Genomic DNA, 16,657 nt, shown 5'->3' on the forward strand with positions numbered 1-16,657 from the left:
CAGCTGGGTGAGCTTCGTGTGACCTTTGGCTTCCACAACAGCCAGGAGGAGGGAACTCTCCAGCAAAATGTGTCCTAAAACACCCAAAGCATCCCTTGAACCTGTCCTGCACAAAACACAATACCCCCTCTCCTCCTCCTTTTCTGGGAAGCAGTGACCCAAAGCAGCAGTCAGCCAGGGAAAAGCAGGAGGGGCAGAGCTCTTCTGGGGTGGAGGGGAAGGGACAGAGCACAGAAGGCCAGGCAGGCTGATAAAGAGCAAGGCTCAGACTGGCATTCCAGACCAGCCCCTGATCACTCAAATACCAGCTGCCCTTCTGCACATGGGAAATGGGACACCCAGGGCAGCAGCACCAGCTCAGGGATCTCCCAGGGAAGGGATCCAGCCCCAGAGACTCCAACAGGCTCCCTCCATCAGGGAGCTGCTGCCTCTCCTTGTTGCTGTTGGGCTTTTTGCTGGTAAATGCATCTCTCCCAGGGCTAGTGCTGACACAGCAGTGGGAGAGTAATTGCTTTGTATTCATGGACAGAGAACTAAGTGGGCAAAACTTCTCAAATGGAGACCAAGGCTCTGCTTTGAAAAGCAAAAAATAAACCACCTTGGTCTGGGATCACCTCTAAACTAATAAAGCTGCATCCACAGCAAGGACTTTTATTACAGTTTCAGCAAGAAGAAATGAAAAATCATTCTCTCCAGCCAGCATAATTATATTGGAAGAGTTTATTTAAAGTTTAACCCAGGCCTTTGATTCTGCCTCGACTGACAAAATGTTTTTCAGATGCTCTCTTCAGTCACATTGGCTCAGTCACATCAGCTTAGCACAGCTGAAGGGCACTTCTGAGGCTTTCTTAAAGCTTCACAAGTTGTATTTGCTTATTCTGTTATTATTTAAAGTTTCTCTAGATGGAAGAAAAGGAGGAGTTCCCCACGGGCCTTCGCCAGCCCACAACAGTGAGAATTAATGAAAAGAGTAAAAGTTAGCACCCGTTTGACACAGTGTAAGACTTGCCAGGGCCAGGGCTGTGTATAACTATAATCATGTTAACAAAGTAACCTCTCTACTTCAGAAGAGTTCTAAAACCTCCAATAAGTATCAGAGAGGGAAAAAAAACCCTTCATTTTCTGTCCAAAGACAGTTAAAATGTATTTACCTGTTGCCCCAGGAGAAATGTAACACAAATGAAACTCCGGTGTACACTGGGGATCCCCGGGGAGCAGCTGCCCTGCAGGAGGCAGCTCTGGTGGGGTTTAAAACCCCCCCGAGAGAAGTGATTGAAATGGGATGTGAATTAGAAGCCACAGAGGCCTCTGCTGAGCGGCAGGAGGGAATGAGGGAGGGCAGGTCTGAAAGCTGGATTGTGTGACAGGCACAGAGGGGGAATCTGCAGCCCTGCCCTCCCTGCCTGCTGCTCCCAGCTCCTGTGAGCCCCCTGCACTCAGCACTGCTGCTCCAGCCTCTCTGCAGGCACAGCCGGGAAAATGCTGGCCCTTGGTCCCTGGGGAGCTCGCTGAGCTGGCAGGGGGCTCTGCTGAGCTCCCAGCTCCGGCTGGAGGGGAGGAGAGCCGGGATCAAAGGCAGGGAGAACTGCTCAGCCCCGGCGTGGGCAGCTGCTGGGAGCTGAGTCCATCCCAGATCCAGCCCCAGCCAGGAATTCTGCCTGCTCTGCCGGCTCAGCCCTTTAGAGATCAAAGCTGCACCTCCAAGAAGAGAGATTTTATAGATCTGAACAGACAGAAGGGGAAAAAAAATGATGAAAAATGCAGCGTGACTTCTGAAGGGAAGCACTTCACTCAAAGCCACACACGCACCTCGCTGCCCCCCAGGGCACCACGAGCCCCAGGAAAACCATCACAGCTGGAACTGCAAACTTGCACCAAACAACTACTGTGAAAAACACACAAACACAAGGACTGCTCTTCACCAAAATGATGCAAACTGGAGGAGCAGCATCAAATCTGATGGACGTGCCCCATCATACATGCTGGCTGAGCAAAGCTCAATTCCTCAAAACTCAGTTCCTTAAAATTCAAACTTTAGTGCAGTAGGTCTGAAGTACACAATAACCCCAAACTGAACTGGGTATAGGATATCTACTAAAGAAATACAACAGCAAAATCAGATTTTTCTGCAGCCTTGTGGTTCCTGCACCTAAGGACTGCAGCACAGCCATTCCCCAACACAGAGATCACCTGGGACAGGTAACACAAGAGAACAACAACTGAAGTTCACAGGATTTAGCAAGAAGTTGGTGCTTAAAGAGATTCTCCCTCACCCATCAACACTAAGATCTGGCAAGAAGCTGTTCTAGACTGGGAGTTTTTGTCTGGAGTTCAGTGAGTGCCAGCAGAGCTGTCTGTAGGTGGTTGGGCACTCCCTGCAGAGACACAGACATCACCTTCCCAACCTGCCCACTCCCTCCCAGCTCTAGCTGGGAGCAAGGATCTCCTTCCAAAAACACACCTCTGCACCTCTCTTCACCAACAGAAACAATTCCATCTTGCACTTGGCAGAACATTGTGGGATGTGGGATGTTTTTCCTTGCTCTCCCACACCAGCAAAGAGCTTCTCCTCCAATCCCCACATTCTAGCCTGACTTACACCAACTTCCTCCCCTCTGGCCCCAGAGGGGTAAAAGCAAGATCTGGCCTCAGACAGAACTGAGTCCATGGGGGAGGGGAGGAATTAAACTCCAAATGAGTCACTGTTGCCTCCCCATAATCCACAGCAACATCTGAGGATACTCAGCCTGGTTGAGGGCAGTGGTTAAGGCCCAGCTCACGGGGCAGACCCAGCCAGGGCTGCTGGGACATGCTTCCCAAAATAAAACCTGTGTGTCTGCAGGGTTAGCACTGACCTGTGCATCAGGAGCTGATCAGCTGTGAGCAACTCCTGCCCCAGTTACAGCCGAGCCATTCTCCTGGAAGCAAAACTGCACCATGGAGTCACAGAGGCACTCGAGGGCTGGTTCCTCTGTAGCAGAGAAAAATGAACACTCACCCTCACCAAAAGCACAAGGGAAAGGCAGCAGGGTCAGGTCAGTTGGGATGGAACAGAAAACATAAAGGAAGTCTTGGACAATCTCCTGGCAACAGTGATGGGAATCCTGTCTGAGTAATAAATCCAAGCTGTCTGCAGCACTTCCAAACTGCCAGTGTCACCTGGGTGGCCACGCCACAAACTTCACCCCACACAGGGCAGATGGTCCAGGCCAGAGCACAGCCCTGTCAACAGGGACTGCAAAGAGAGAGCTGGGAAAGCAGCAGCCTGCCTGTCACACCTGGGTGGGCCCAGCTCAGTGACCACACCTGGCTGTGGTCACAGGCAGCCACTGAGCCCCAGCTCCAGCTGGTGTGCACAGGAGTGTGCACCTGGATCACATCTGTGTACAGTGCACACCTGTGTGACAGCCTGAGAATGATGCACACCTGTACTGCAGTCTGTACATGTGCACACCTGTATTATAGTCTGTACACACATGTACACCTGTACTATAGCCTGTATACACATGTACACCTGTATTACAGACTGTACATACATGTACACCTGTACTATAGCCTGTACACACATGTACACCTGTGTTATAGCCCATGTACAAGTGCACACCTGTATCAGTTTGTGTACAATGCACTGTATTACAGTATCTGTACAAATGTACACCTGTGCTACAACCTGTGTACAATGCACACCTGTATGAGTCTCTGTACAACTGCACACCCGTATGAGTCTGTGTACAGTGCACACCTGAATTACAGCCTCTGAACAACTGAACACCTGTGTCACAGCCTGTGTACAATGCATACCTGTGTGACAGTCTCTGGACAATGCATATCTATATGACAGCCCATACACAAGTGTACAGCTATATGACAGTCTGTGTACAATGTACACCTGTATTACAGTCTATGATGCACACCTGTATGACAGTCTATACACAAGTGTACACCTGTACTAAAGTCTGTGTACAATGCACACCTGTGTGACAGTCCACACACGAGTGTACCTGTATGACAGTCTACGATGCACACCTGTGTCACAGCCCGTGTACAGTGCACACCTGTGTGACAGTCCAGACACACGTGTACCTGTATGACAGTCTATGATACACACCTGTGTCACAGCCCGTGTACAGTGCACAGCTGTGCACCTCTCTTGGTGCTCAGCAGCCAGCCCAGCTGCCCTCCAGAGCTCACCCGAGGGCACAGCCTGGTGACCAGTTTAGGTTCCCTGCAGAGCCGGGGCAGGAGCCGGGGCCCGGCTCCGGGAGCGGAGCTGCAGCCCTGTGTGCCCTGCCATGGCCGGGTACAGTCACAGCCCCGGCGCTGCCGTGTCCCCCGGGCCCGGCGGGGTCACAGCGGCTCCGCGGGCACCCCGGGCCGGCGCGGCTGGCCCACGATGCTGCGGCTGCCCCTGGATCGCTCCAAGTGCCAGGCTGGACGGAACACCCCGGGATAGCGGGAGGTGTCCCCGCCCACCGGGCACTGGATCTTCAGGTCCCCTCCGACCCAAACCATTCCACGACTGGCGGCACCCCCGGCGGTGGCGCGGCTTCGGGGTGCACGGAGCTGCCGCTGTGTCCCCGAGGAGCGGAGCGGCGGCGCCGGCAGCACAAACGCCCACCGGGCTCCCCGGGATGCGCAGCCCCGGCTCCCTGTGGGGCTCCTCCCGCCCGCGGGCCCGGGACCCTGCATGGCGCCCGCCCGCCGCCGCCCCGGACCCTGCATGGCTCATAGCACCGGCCCGCCGCCGCCGCCGCCGCCGCGCCCGGCCGGGCCCCGGACTCTGGATGGGGCCGCGCCAGCGCCGCCCCGCCGCATGGGGCGGCCCCGGAACATGGATGGCGGCCCCGCCGCTCCCCCCTCCCGCCTCCGCCACACGCACTCGCTCCCATTGGGGGAGCCCCGGAATCTGTATGGCACATACCACTGACTCACCGTGGAGGGGTGTAACTTATACAGAGTCCCGGGCCCCCCTACACACAATGGCAGCAGCTCCCACATTCTTCCCCTCAGAGGAGTTGGACTGAACCATGGGGCGGCGGGGGCACGGCCGCCCTCCCGGCCTCCGACAGAACCCGCCTGGCCCTGGGCGATACCACTCCACGCTCCCCCATCTTCCTTCCCCCCGCCCGGGTAGATGGACGCCGCCGCTCTCACTCACCTCGGCATCCACTGTGGCCATGGCCGGAGCCCCGGAGCGCAGCCCCGCCCCCCCGGCGGCTCCTCGCGCCTTGGCTCCGCCCCTTGCCCCTCATTCTTCTCAATGGAGACTCTCGGCCCGGCACGGCGCACGCGCGCGGCATTATGGCGGCCCCCTGAGACCCGCTGTCCGTACGGCGTCATGGCGGCGCCCACCAGGAGATGCCGTACAGCCGGAGCGGGAATGGGGATGCGGTGACACGGGGACAAGCTGGGATGGGGACGGGCCCCGCGCTCCCCACGGACCGCGGCTCATCACTGATCCCACCGAGATCCCCGAGACCGCGGGGGGAAGAGCAGCCGCCGCTCCTAACTGATGAACAGATCTTGAGCTTCCCAAACTTTCAGCAGCACCCAGCAGCACAACTTGCCCACAACCCTACATAAAATCCCTGCAAAAATGCCACAAAGAGTCAAAATGTCCCTCTGTCTTTTCTGCCAAAAGGTTGACCATTGAAAATAACCTCCTTTTCCAGCTTCTCCCGCATTTGGGTCATTTCAGCCCAGGTGATGCAAGGTTTTGGTGTCTGTGTCACCCAAAGGCAGGGATGGGGCAGAGGGAGCAGCTCACCCTGGCTCTGCCCCGGAGAGGGGTCCCTTCCAGCCTCTTCACTTGCTTTACCACACCTACAACAGCTTCAACCCTCCCAAACTCCACAGGGCCCCTCCTAATGCCCGGGCCCTAAACCCATGATTGTAAAACAATTATCCCATTTACAGCTCTTCAGTAAAGCAGAAAATAGCACAAGGGGGAGATAACCACCTGCAAGGGTCCCTTAGCCCCACAGTGCACCAGAAGCCACCCTGGGGACTTCACATCTGCCCCAGGGAGACACAGGGATGGGCAGGTGCTGTTACAGCAGCCTCTGGACAGGGCAATTTGTGTTTCTTGGAGGGAAACAGGAACCTTTGAGTGCTCTGAAGTCAATTTACACATTTATTATTGGCTCTCTGGAGGGATAGATTCCATCCGCTTGTCATCAGGCCACTCTCCTGCAGCCCCAGGTGACATATCACCCCTCTGAGTGGGCAAAACACTTCTGGTCCAGTTCATCCCCAGGGGCAGCTCTGATCTCTGCTCTGGGACAGGGACAGGAGCCAGGGAACAGCTGGAGCTGGCCCAGGGCAGGCTCAGACTGGAGCTCAGGGCAAGGCTCTTCCCTCCCCCAGAGGTGCTGGCACTGCCCAGGCTCCCCAGGGAATGGGCACAGCCCCGAGGCTGCCAGAGCTCCAGGAGCGTTTGGACACCAGGGATGGACAGGCTGGGATTGTTGGGGGGTCTGGCCAGGGACAGGGGCTGCACTGGCTGATCCTGGGGGGACTCTGGCCTTCCCCTGAGGGTTCTCATTTTGCTGTGCAGGGAGTCTCTCACCCTGCTCCAGGGGCAGCGGCCATGCAGATCTCAGGTCAGGTCTTGGGGCACAGCCGGACTTATCCCGCTCCCATCCCACACCTTCAGCCCCTGGACACTCCTGGCACAGCTCCGGGCTCGTCGCTGTCGCTGTCTCCACGCCGTGACTGACCCGGGCGGGTTTCGCTGCTGGGGCGGCGCTGCCCGCACTCACCGCGGTGACTCGGGCTGTGGGACAGGCGGGGACAGCGAAACTCTGCCGGAGCATCCCAGGGGGCCCTCCTGGACTGTGTGTGCACGATGACCCTGGGCTGTGTGTCCCTGTCACCCCGAGCTGTGTGTGCACGGTGATCCCGGGCTGTGTGTCCCTGTCACCCCGGGCTGTGTGTGCATGGTGATCCCGGGCTGTGTGTCCCTCCTGTCACCCCGGGCTCTGTGTCCCCCCTGTCACCCCTGGCCGGTCCCGACCGGGACCCCCGGGCCGTGCAGACCCCGCGGGTGCCGGGGAGCGGAGGCACTCGTGGCTGTGTGAGGGACCCCGAGAGGCTCCCAAAGCCGCTCGGAGCCTGGGGCGATGCCCCGGGACACCGTGAGCAGCCGCGGGGCCGCTGCGGGCGCTGCCGCCCGGGAGGGGAAGGAGGCGGCGGCCCCGGAGCGCGGCCCGGCAGCGGCGGCAGCGCCCGCCCGGCAGCGCCGCGGTCAAAATAAGAGTCCCCGGGCCTGGGGACCGCCCCCGCCTGCTCCATCCCCTCCGAGCAGCCTCTCCCTCCGTTTGGCAGCAGCGGCTACGAATTAATTCATTAACCAACCCACCCAGAGAACCCCCTGCGCACCGGCAGCGCCCCCGCGGAGCCCCCGGCGCGGCCCCTCCGGTGCCTCCCGCTCGGTGGGGACACGGAGGGGCCCCGGGGATCCCATCGCTCCCGGGGGATGAGCTGAGGAGAGGAGGAGGGTGGTGGCCGGGTGGGGTCCTTCCCCTGGGTTTCCCCCGGGATGTGGTGACTGCTCCCCGCACAAAGAGCCAACTCTGGAAACCTCTGCTCCAGCAAGGGCCCGGGCCAGCCCGGACAACGCCAAACCCCGTTCTGGGGATGCCCAACATCACCCACACCACTGGAAATGCCCAGCACCACCCACCCCCACTGGGGATGATCCATTTGGGATATTGGGCATCTCCTGCCTTCATCCCTTCTCTTACAAACCAAACCCGGCAGGCCGGGGTGGCACCAGGACAGGGATGAGGGCGGTGGGTGAGGTCGGACGTGCTCCAGCCCAGCCTCTGCTGGCTCCTCTCCAGCCCTTGCTGCAGCCCTGTCTTTCCCAGATGGACACAGGGTCGCAGCAGCCACTGGGACTCCCAAAAGAATCCGAAATAACCAGGAACACACAGAGCTTTTGCAGCCCATCACCACTGGCCGCAGCTTTTGTCCACCTCAAACCCATCCTGAGCGCAGGGCAGCGGGGCGAGGATGGGCAGTGCTGGGCCAGAATTCCCCATTTTCCTGGAGCAGCTGCTGGGAGATGGGCAGGGCCCGGGGTTCGGGGCTCAGGGCTCAGTGCAGGGCTCGGGGCGCGGTGCAGGGCCGGGCAGCCGGAGCCGCCTGGCAGCCGCGCCTCGCTCCAGCCGGGCGGACATCGCCCTCTCCCGCCCGAGCCGGGCGAGCGGAGCCGCAGCTCCACATCCTGGGATTCCTGCCCGCAGGAAGAGCACAACCCCAGCGCCCCGCGCTTCCTCCGGCCGCAGCCGCCTCCTTCCAGCGGCACCTGCCCGCCGAGCTGCGGCGGGGGTGGTTAGGCTGGAGCTCAGGGCAAGGCTCTTCCCTCCCCCAGAGGTGCTGGCACTGCCCAGGCTCAGGCTGGAGCTCAGGGCAAGGCTCTTCCCTCCCCCAGAGGTGCTGGCACTGCCCAGGCTCCCCAGGGAATGGGCACGGCCCCGAGGCTGCCAGAGCTCCAGGAGCGTTTGGACACCAGGGATGGACAGGCTGGGATTGTTGGGGGGTCTGGCCAGGGACAGGGGCTGCACTGGCTGATCCTGGGGGGTCCCTCCAGCTTAGGGAATTCCATAATTCTGCGATTCACCGTGGGACAGAGCAACAGTTCCTTCAGCCCACCAGGGTCTTCCCACCCCTCCGAGCTGGAGGCGCCGTGACTTTGCTCTGCCCTCGGCTCTAAACCAACTTCCAGGCTCCAGCCCCGGTGGGGATGCCTCCACTGACAGTCCTGAACCACTTCTCACTGTCAGGTCTCAGCATCCAGACAGCTGAGGTATCATTTATGATCATCACATACCCAGAGCAAAACACCCATGGTCTTAAAAAAGATCATCTTTATTTACATTTTTCCAGTTCTTTACATTTGGGGCATTAAAACCCAGGACAAAAATACTCCCCAGAAGCCGTGGTAAACATGGAAAACTGTGAGTTTACATTTCAAAACCCAGTTATAAATTGCACAGAAGTATTAGGTGGTACAGAGCCATCACAAATTGTTGTATAAAACCCCAAAATCTGTAAAGACAACCACAGGAATAAAGAATTACAGCCACAAGTAGTGGTACAAGAAAGGGCACAAGTTTTGAGGGTTTTACCCCACCAGTCTCTCTTGGGGATAAGGGATGGGACATTCCTGTTGCAGACAGTTGGAAATATTTTAAAATATAGAATAAAACCCAAATGGAGCCTAGAACACCCTGTATCTCCTGTCTTCTGCTGGCTCAACAGGAAAACATCATAGTAGAAAATACTTATTTTTACAAAATTCCTGGAAGTTCAGTGGAAAGCTAAAACAGAATCATTGTCCAAAATAAAGAAGAGCCTTTGCATCCCCTGACTCCCCTTTCCCCATCTCCTGCAGGCAGCGGGACAGCAGATGCCAAAGCAGAGTTTAGTTTAGGACACAAACAACACTAAAAAAGCCAAAGAAACAGAGGTGGAACATGTGGAGAGCAGGACAAGAACAAAACCATGAAGGACATAAAAGAAGCAGGGAAAAAAACCAACAAAAACTGATGATATTTTTGGTGTTTTCCATCAAACACTGAGTTTGGAAACAATTAACTCACAAGCTTCTCTCGGGCCCCACTGCTCCCTCTCCCCATTTCAAACAAACTCAAAAACAATTGCTTCAAAAATCTGAGCCAGGAACTTGAACGAATCCCTGCATGCTGAAGTTCTTTACCTGGAGCTGTGATTGGAAAAAATGGGCTTTTTTCCTTTTTATTTCAATGTTCAGCAAGAGGAGAGAGGGATGACTAAGGGCCTAAAGGAGCTCCCCAAGACTCAAGAGGTGGGAGCTGTGCACAGAGGACAGAGGGGTTGATCCTCTCTGGAGAGGATGAGTAACAAACTCAAATCCAAACCCAAGAACTGGGTTTGCCCCATTGTTCTGATCCAAAGCCCTCCCCAAGGATGTGCTGACAGTGCCCTGGGGCCCCTGCAGGGTTCAAGGAGAACTGCACTACCCCCTCCATCCTGCAGTTCTGGCCCATTTCAAAGGGCTCCATAAAACATCAGCAGGGTTCTTTGTGTCAGGCTTCACTTCCCTGCAGCCTGGGACACTGATTGTCACTTGGAGGCTGCTCAGAGACAGCCCTGGGGGGGTGGCCTGTGGCACCCTGGCCAGAGGCACCTCTCAGGGCTCAGAGGGGCCCCTGCACAGCATCCAGAAGGGTGAAAACCACACTGAGCTGCAGCTGCAGCTCCTCCCTGCTCCCCCCACAGCAGCTGTGGTGATGGACACTCCTCACCAGCCAGGAGTGCTCCCACTTGCTCCCTGCTGTGCAAAGGGGACTCTGTGTACAGCCAAGGATCAGTTTGTAGCAAATATAATTTGGGAGAGGAAGCTGAGGTGCACAGCAGCACTGCAGAGACTCAGGGCACAGCATGGGCTGGGTGAGGGCTCCCTCCTCCACAGCTTCCACCATGGATGGGACATGCCCAAAACAAAGGTGGAACAAGGTCAGATGCTGCCTGGGAGTCTGGAAAAACAGCCCAGTGGCTCTGGCCACAGCAACCAAAGAGCAATCCCATTTTCAGCCAAGGAACATGGGCTGGGCACACCTCCAGCAGCTCAGCCCCAGGGATGGAGAAGGAGCTGGGAGAGCAGTCCTGGTCCCTGCCCTCTCCCAGAGCCTGGCTGGGTCAGGAGCTGCAGCCCAACCCAGCAGCTCCAGAAGCATTGGCACCTCACAGGGATTTTTCCAGAGGTGTGGAAGAGATTTGGGTTCAAGCCATCAGCAAGAAAGGCCATGGGAACTGCAGACAGAGCCAGGCAAGACAGGTTCAGCCAAGTGGGAGGAGGAAGAGCACTGGGGAAGAGCTGTACCTGCCTTTGAATCATGGTGGATGAAGAATGCTGCTCATGGCAGGCCAGACCACCCAGCAAAGGAGAGTCTGGATCATGGAAGCTGGGCAGAAGCATAAGTGAGAAGAGAATGCAAAAGGATCTTTGTGTCCAAGACACAGATCACAGCCCAGGCTACCTGCAGTGACAACATTTAGGCAACACCTGCATGCTTCAGACATGGGATCACCAAAGTGGGGTAGTGAGGAGGAGCTTTTTTCCACTTTTAGTAAGTTTATTCCAGATGGCTCTTTCAGAGAGGGCTGGTGATCTCCAACCCTTCCAGCCAACCTTGGCTGTGCCATCTCCATCCTCCTAAAGGCAGAGTCTGCTCTCCCCTTCCTCCCCACCAGCCCACCCCTGCCAGCACTGAGCACTGCCCAGGACTCCTGGGCCACTTGGACAAATCCTGGCTTCAGGACACGGCCTGGGAAGCAGCAGTGCAGTGGCTGCTCTCTCCAGGGCCAAGCCCATGTGCTGCCAAATTCCCTGCAGCCATGTGGAATTATGAGCCTGGCACTGTGGTCAGGCCACACTATGTTTGTTTTCCCCAAGTTGCCTTGGCAGAATTCACCACCCTTCCTGCTGAGAGCAAAAAAACCTCAGTTCGTTTTGTAAGAAATCAGCAAGGTGCATTCCTGGATTTGGCATGAACAGGCACATGGATCAGCATCAGAAATGGATGAAAAAGCACAGCATTTCTCATAGAATAATTTATTAAATACAGCATTAAAATTTGTATTTCTGAATTCAATCATTAAAAACAACTTCATCTCATATATATATATATTTATATATATTCAGGGACAATGACAATCACTCTATCAGCATTGGTGCATGTTGTGCCAGCACTGCTCAGAATGGCACCTTCCCTATGCTACCCTTAAAGCAGTTCAATGCTTCAAAAATAAAATAAAATAAAAAAGCATTTGCAAAGAAAGAGTGCAAAGCAGGGCCTGTCCCAGCTGCCTGAGGGTTGTGCAGCAGCTGGAAATGCTCCTAAAGGTCTGTCAGGTATTGCCTGCCCAGCCTGGGGCTGTGTGGGGACCAGCTCTGAGGTGCCAAAGGTCTGGAGGCCACAGCTCCAGCCTGGCTGGGCACCTGTGGCTCTCAGGGATGTGGCTTGTGGTTTCCTCAGCTTGGGCAGTCAATGCTAAACAAGCTAAACAAGGTGTGTGAGGAGGAAAAAGCACAAAAGAAAAGTTGCAAGGAAACTCAGCTTGTTCCCCTGACTGCAGCAGAGGCTGTGGGTGAGCACAGCAGCTCCCACATGGTTTGTGGCCATTGTCACATTCTGCTCAGCTCAGGGGACACACAGCAAACCAGTGGCACAGCAGCCCCAGCCCAGCACCCTCGTGGCTGCCTGGCAGGGACAGCCACTCCCAGGGAGAGCCCCCAGAGGGTGGGCCCAAGGGAAGGATCCCATGGGAGGCCCCTGGGCAGACTCAGAGGTAGCATCAGACAGACTTTTGTGATTGATGGTCACAGAACTCCAGCCTGGGAGGAGAGGGCAGCCAGCAGGAGCAGAGATGGGCCATGGAGTGTGGTCCCCTCACTGGCAGAGTAACTAGTGCTGTCATCCTGTGTGCCAGGGCCCAGCAGTCAGCAAGGGTGGGGAAAAGCCACCCCTGCTGGAAAAGGGAATCCCTTGGAACACCAGGATCTTCCCCAGAGCTCACCAGGGCTTATGCCCTGTACCCATGGCCACTCACACTGCCAGTCACTCCCCCCACAGCTCAGGTACAGCAAAGCCTTGTGCTTTTGGCTTTTCAAAAGTCCTTCTGAACCTGCTTACTCCAAGAAACCTCCTGCTACCCTTAGGACCTCTGAGGACATGGAGGAAGGGCTGTCAAAACAATTTGTGGAAAGCACAGAGCCCCTAAAAGAGGAGAGAAAGTCCACACAGCCCAGCCTTCCCCTAGAGTGGAGCTGTGCCAAGACAGGAGCGTTTCAGATAAGGCATCACAGGTGCTTTGATAGTAAAGCAGTTAGTGTTGACTACAGTACTGAATAGGCTGCTGCCCAGGGCATCCCAGGGCCAATCCAGCTCTCCAGCACTTGGTGCAGCAGCAGGAGACACTTCAGTTTCCCAGACCTCTCCTACAGGCATGCAGGCTGCTCTGGCTGCCCTTTTTGGTCTTTTTACTCCCTCCCTAGAAAGAGACTTACAAAGCCCAGGCTGGGATGTGGCAGTTCCCCCCCCAAAGCAGCCAGAGAGACAAGAGATGCCTTGTGCTGTACCAGACTTTGCCACAGGCGGGTGCCCCGTGGTGCCAGGGTGGGCTGGGAGCAGGGGAGGGCTAATTGCCATTGCTGATGCTGGAGTTGGCACTGCTGCAGCTCTGTTCGTAGGATGGAGGAGCCTCTGTGGGGGAAAGGAAGAAAAAGAGAGGTTATGGTGGGAATTTGAGGGGTTCCCTTCACCCCAGTCTGTGTGACCCAGTGCAGAGTGAAGCAAGCCACCAACAACACCCACCAACACACACTCCTTGCCCAGGAGGTACATGGGGCTTGTAGGATTTGAGCCAGCCAGTCCCATCCCTGCCCTGATGCCCATGGATGTTTAAATCACCACCTCACAGTCCTCTTCTGTTCCTCCTTTGTTTCCCAAGCATACTCCTGTCCCCCAGCACCTCCAGATCACTCATGCTCCGTGTGCCCCAAGCCAGGGCTGAAGTGTTGTGTTACCCCAGAGCAGAGAGGGGTTGATTTGGGTAGGACTGTGCTGACACACTGCTGGCCCTGCCATCCCAGCAGAGCTCCAGGATCCAGCACACACTGCTGGCCCTGCCATCCCAACACAGTCCAGGATCCAGCACACACTGCTGGCCCTGCCATCCCAGCACAGCTCCAGGATCCAGCACACACTGCTGGCCCTGCCATCCCAGCACAGCTCCAGGATCCAGCACACACTGCTGGCCCTGCCATCCCAGCAGAGCTCCAGGATCCAGCACACACTGCTGGCCCTGCCATCCCAGCACAGTCCAGGACACAGCACACACTGCTGGCCCTGCCATCCCAACACAGTCCAGGACACAGCACACACTGCTGGCCCTGACATCCCAGCACAGCTCCAGGATCCAGCACACACTGCTGGCCCTGCTATCCCAACAGAGCTCCAGGATCCAGCACACACTGCTGGCCCTGCCATCCCAGCACAGCTCCAGGATCCAGCACACACTGCTGGCCCTGCCATCCCAACACAGTCCAGGACACAGCACACACTGCTGGCCCTGCCATCCCAGCGCAGCTCTAGGACACAGCACACACTGCTGGCCCTGCCATCCCAGCACAGCTCCAGGAACCAGCACACACTGCTGGCCCTGCCATCCCAGCACAGCTCCAGGATCCAGCACACACTGCTGGCCCTGCCATCCCAGCACAGCTCCAGGATCCAGCACACTGGGATTTCCTCGAGCTGTTCCACCCTGGACATTTTCTCAGCTTCCACCCCCACAGCTTCAGACCAGCTGCAGGCCCACTCCAAGTCAGACAGAAGTTTTCAGTGACATCATTTTCCTGGCTCTGCTCCCACCAGCCTCACCACAAGCCAAGAAGTTTTTCTATCAGTGGGAAGCTGAAAGCTCATATAAGAACAGGGAGATTCTCTCACGAGGAGCCCTGGGCAGGCATGGGCGTGCACTTGGGAAGAACAGCTGGCTTTTAGAGCGGGAAGAGGGGACTCCCCCAGAGGCTAAAGCAGGCAGGGAGATGTCACAACCCCCTGTGCCAGCAGCCTGCAGCAGGCTGACTGCACGCCCAGCTCCCCAGCAGCTCAGAGGGAGCAGAGGCTGCTGCAGGAGCCGTTTGTGCCCAGCTGCAGGGCCCGGAGCGCTGCTCACCGTAGGGGTATCCCCAGGTGCTGTACTCTGGGGGCAGGATGAGGGAGCTGGCTGTGGGGACAGGCACCACGTTCCCCTCAGCATAGTAGGGGACAGTGGCTCCCGTGGACAGGCAGAGAGTGGGGTGGTTTGGGGAGCCCGTCTGCTCCGAGTCCGCCCGGATCTCCTGGAAGCTCAGTCCTGGGGCGTAGCTAAAGGGCTGCTGCTGGGAATGGCTTTTGGTGGGGATGGAGACATTGTCCATGGGGTGATAGCCACTGGCTGCCTCCTCTTCCTCTGGGGGGGCACTGGGGACCACCACAGATGGGATGTGCTGGATGGAGCGGGACGGGCTCAGCGGGACCCTGTTCACAGCAATGTTTCCAATGTAGATGGGGAGAGTGACAGAAACCTCTGGAGACTTGAGGGAAACCTGGAAGAGAGAACAGTGGCATCCTCATTATACATGGTTGGATCCAAGAAACCTGGGATTTCTGAGCTTTCTGTGCTTTCTGGCACTGACCCCTGGGGATCACTGCTTTTGACCCAAGGCCTTGGAGAAGGCTCCAAATTTGAGTGATGGAGTTAAAGTCATGGGTGTGTAGTTAAATAGAAGTGTGTGACTTCACTTGGTAAATGGTTTTAAATCTGAGGTTTTTATAATATAGTAACAGGTATGGGACAAGGTAGAAGATTTTAGTGGTGTCTCCTTTTGGTGACCTTCTTCCTTCTCCATGGTTTCAGGCAGTAGTTTCTGGTTAGACAGTTAGTGCTGCACTGAAGGTCACAGAAGTTTGTTTATTGGATCAAAAGTGTAAATAATATAGGTGTTAATTCTCTATTAGACTGTTTAACTTTAAGAGACCTTGTAGCTAACTGGATTCACCTACCTCCATTTTGCTCACTTCTAACTAGTAGCTAGGAGTGTTGCTAAACTTTCTGTACTTTCAATAAAATTTAATAAACAACCAAGCCCAAACATGACAAAATTAATTTCCTTTGTGTGTTTTTTAATCCTGGCTCTGAGTGAAAACAAAAAAAACTTCAAACAAGCCACTAATTAAGTGGTACAAAACACCACCCCAATGCAATATATGGCAGTGGGAAGGTTCACCTGATGTCTGGAGCACCCACACCACAGTGCTCAGCCTGGGACGGGGCAAGAGCTGCAGGCCAGCCCAGGAATACTCTGGATAACTCACCTGGATGTAGTAGTCAATGTGGATGAGGCTGCAGCCCTGCAGAATGGATTGGGGCAGGGCTGGAACCAGGATCTGCTCCTTCCATTCTGCATGTTTCCAGGCTTTCACCCCTGAGCCTTCCACCTCGGCGATGGTCCTCAGGTCGTAAATCCAGCGCTTGGATTTATAGGCCACTTTCTGCACAGACAGGAGCAAACACAGCTTGCACAGAGGCTGCAGGTGGTCCTCTGTCCCCCACAAATGCAAGCCAGGACACAAACCCACCCACCTGCTTTGTCAAACAGGCACAAGCACAAACCCATCAGGCATGTTCCAGAGCAGGAACAGCCGTTGCTGTATGACAGACTGAACAGGGATAAGCAAGACAACTTCTAGATCCTCTTTCCCCAGGAAGGTAGAGAGGAACAGAGCTGGAGATTTGACCTTCTCACTGCCCCAGTTTCCCAGAGGCCTCCCTGGGGTGGAGCAGCAGCACAAGCAGAGAAAGCAGCGCACACCCACCTGGAGCAGACTGGCCACCACAGCGCCGGTGTCGCGGCCGGACTTGTTCTCGATGTCTGTGCGCAGCTGGATGGCCTGGCCCACGATGTAGCCCTTCAGATCAGATGTGGCTGTCAGGATGATGTTGCCACTTTTCACAAGCTTGTAGTTGAACTTCTTGGTGATGGACATGGTGTTGGGCTGCTGCAGAACAGCAGAGACAGAGGTGTTGGCTCAAGAGAGTCAGAGAGCCTCTGGGAAAACAC

General features: G+C 56.1%; 2 protein-coding genes across 2 annotated transcripts in view; both read right to left on the minus strand.

The window, feature by feature from the left end:
• EHMT1 (euchromatic histone lysine methyltransferase 1) overlaps positions 1–5,210 on the minus strand; it is a 460,745-nt gene extending 455,535 nt beyond the window's left edge. The window contains exon 1 of the mRNA XM_079324230.1: positions 5,159–5,210. Coding sequence (XP_079180356.1) covers positions 5,159–5,179 — 21 coding nt within the window. The 5' untranslated portion in view covers positions 5,180–5,210. The remainder of the gene's footprint in view (positions 1–5,158) is intronic.
• A 6,376-nt stretch (positions 5,211–11,586) lies between these two features.
• The window catches only part of ARRDC1 (arrestin domain containing 1), a 34,934-nt gene continuing 29,863 nt past the window's right edge, over positions 11,587–16,657 (minus strand). The window contains exons 5-8 of the mRNA XM_079324264.1: positions 16,413–16,595; positions 15,912–16,088; positions 14,731–15,142; positions 11,587–13,253 (exon numbers count right to left, since the gene is read on the minus strand). Of these exons, the coding sequence (XP_079180390.1) occupies positions 13,189–13,253; positions 14,731–15,142; positions 15,912–16,088; positions 16,413–16,595 (837 nt within the window). The 3' untranslated portion in view covers positions 11,587–13,188. The remainder of the gene's footprint in view (positions 13,254–14,730; positions 15,143–15,911; positions 16,089–16,412; positions 16,596–16,657) is intronic.

The sequence above is a fragment of the Erithacus rubecula genome (assembly GCF_903797595.1).
Source record: "Erithacus rubecula genome assembly, chromosome: 21".
NCBI classification, from domain to species: domain Eukaryota; kingdom Metazoa; phylum Chordata; class Aves; order Passeriformes; family Muscicapidae; genus Erithacus; species Erithacus rubecula.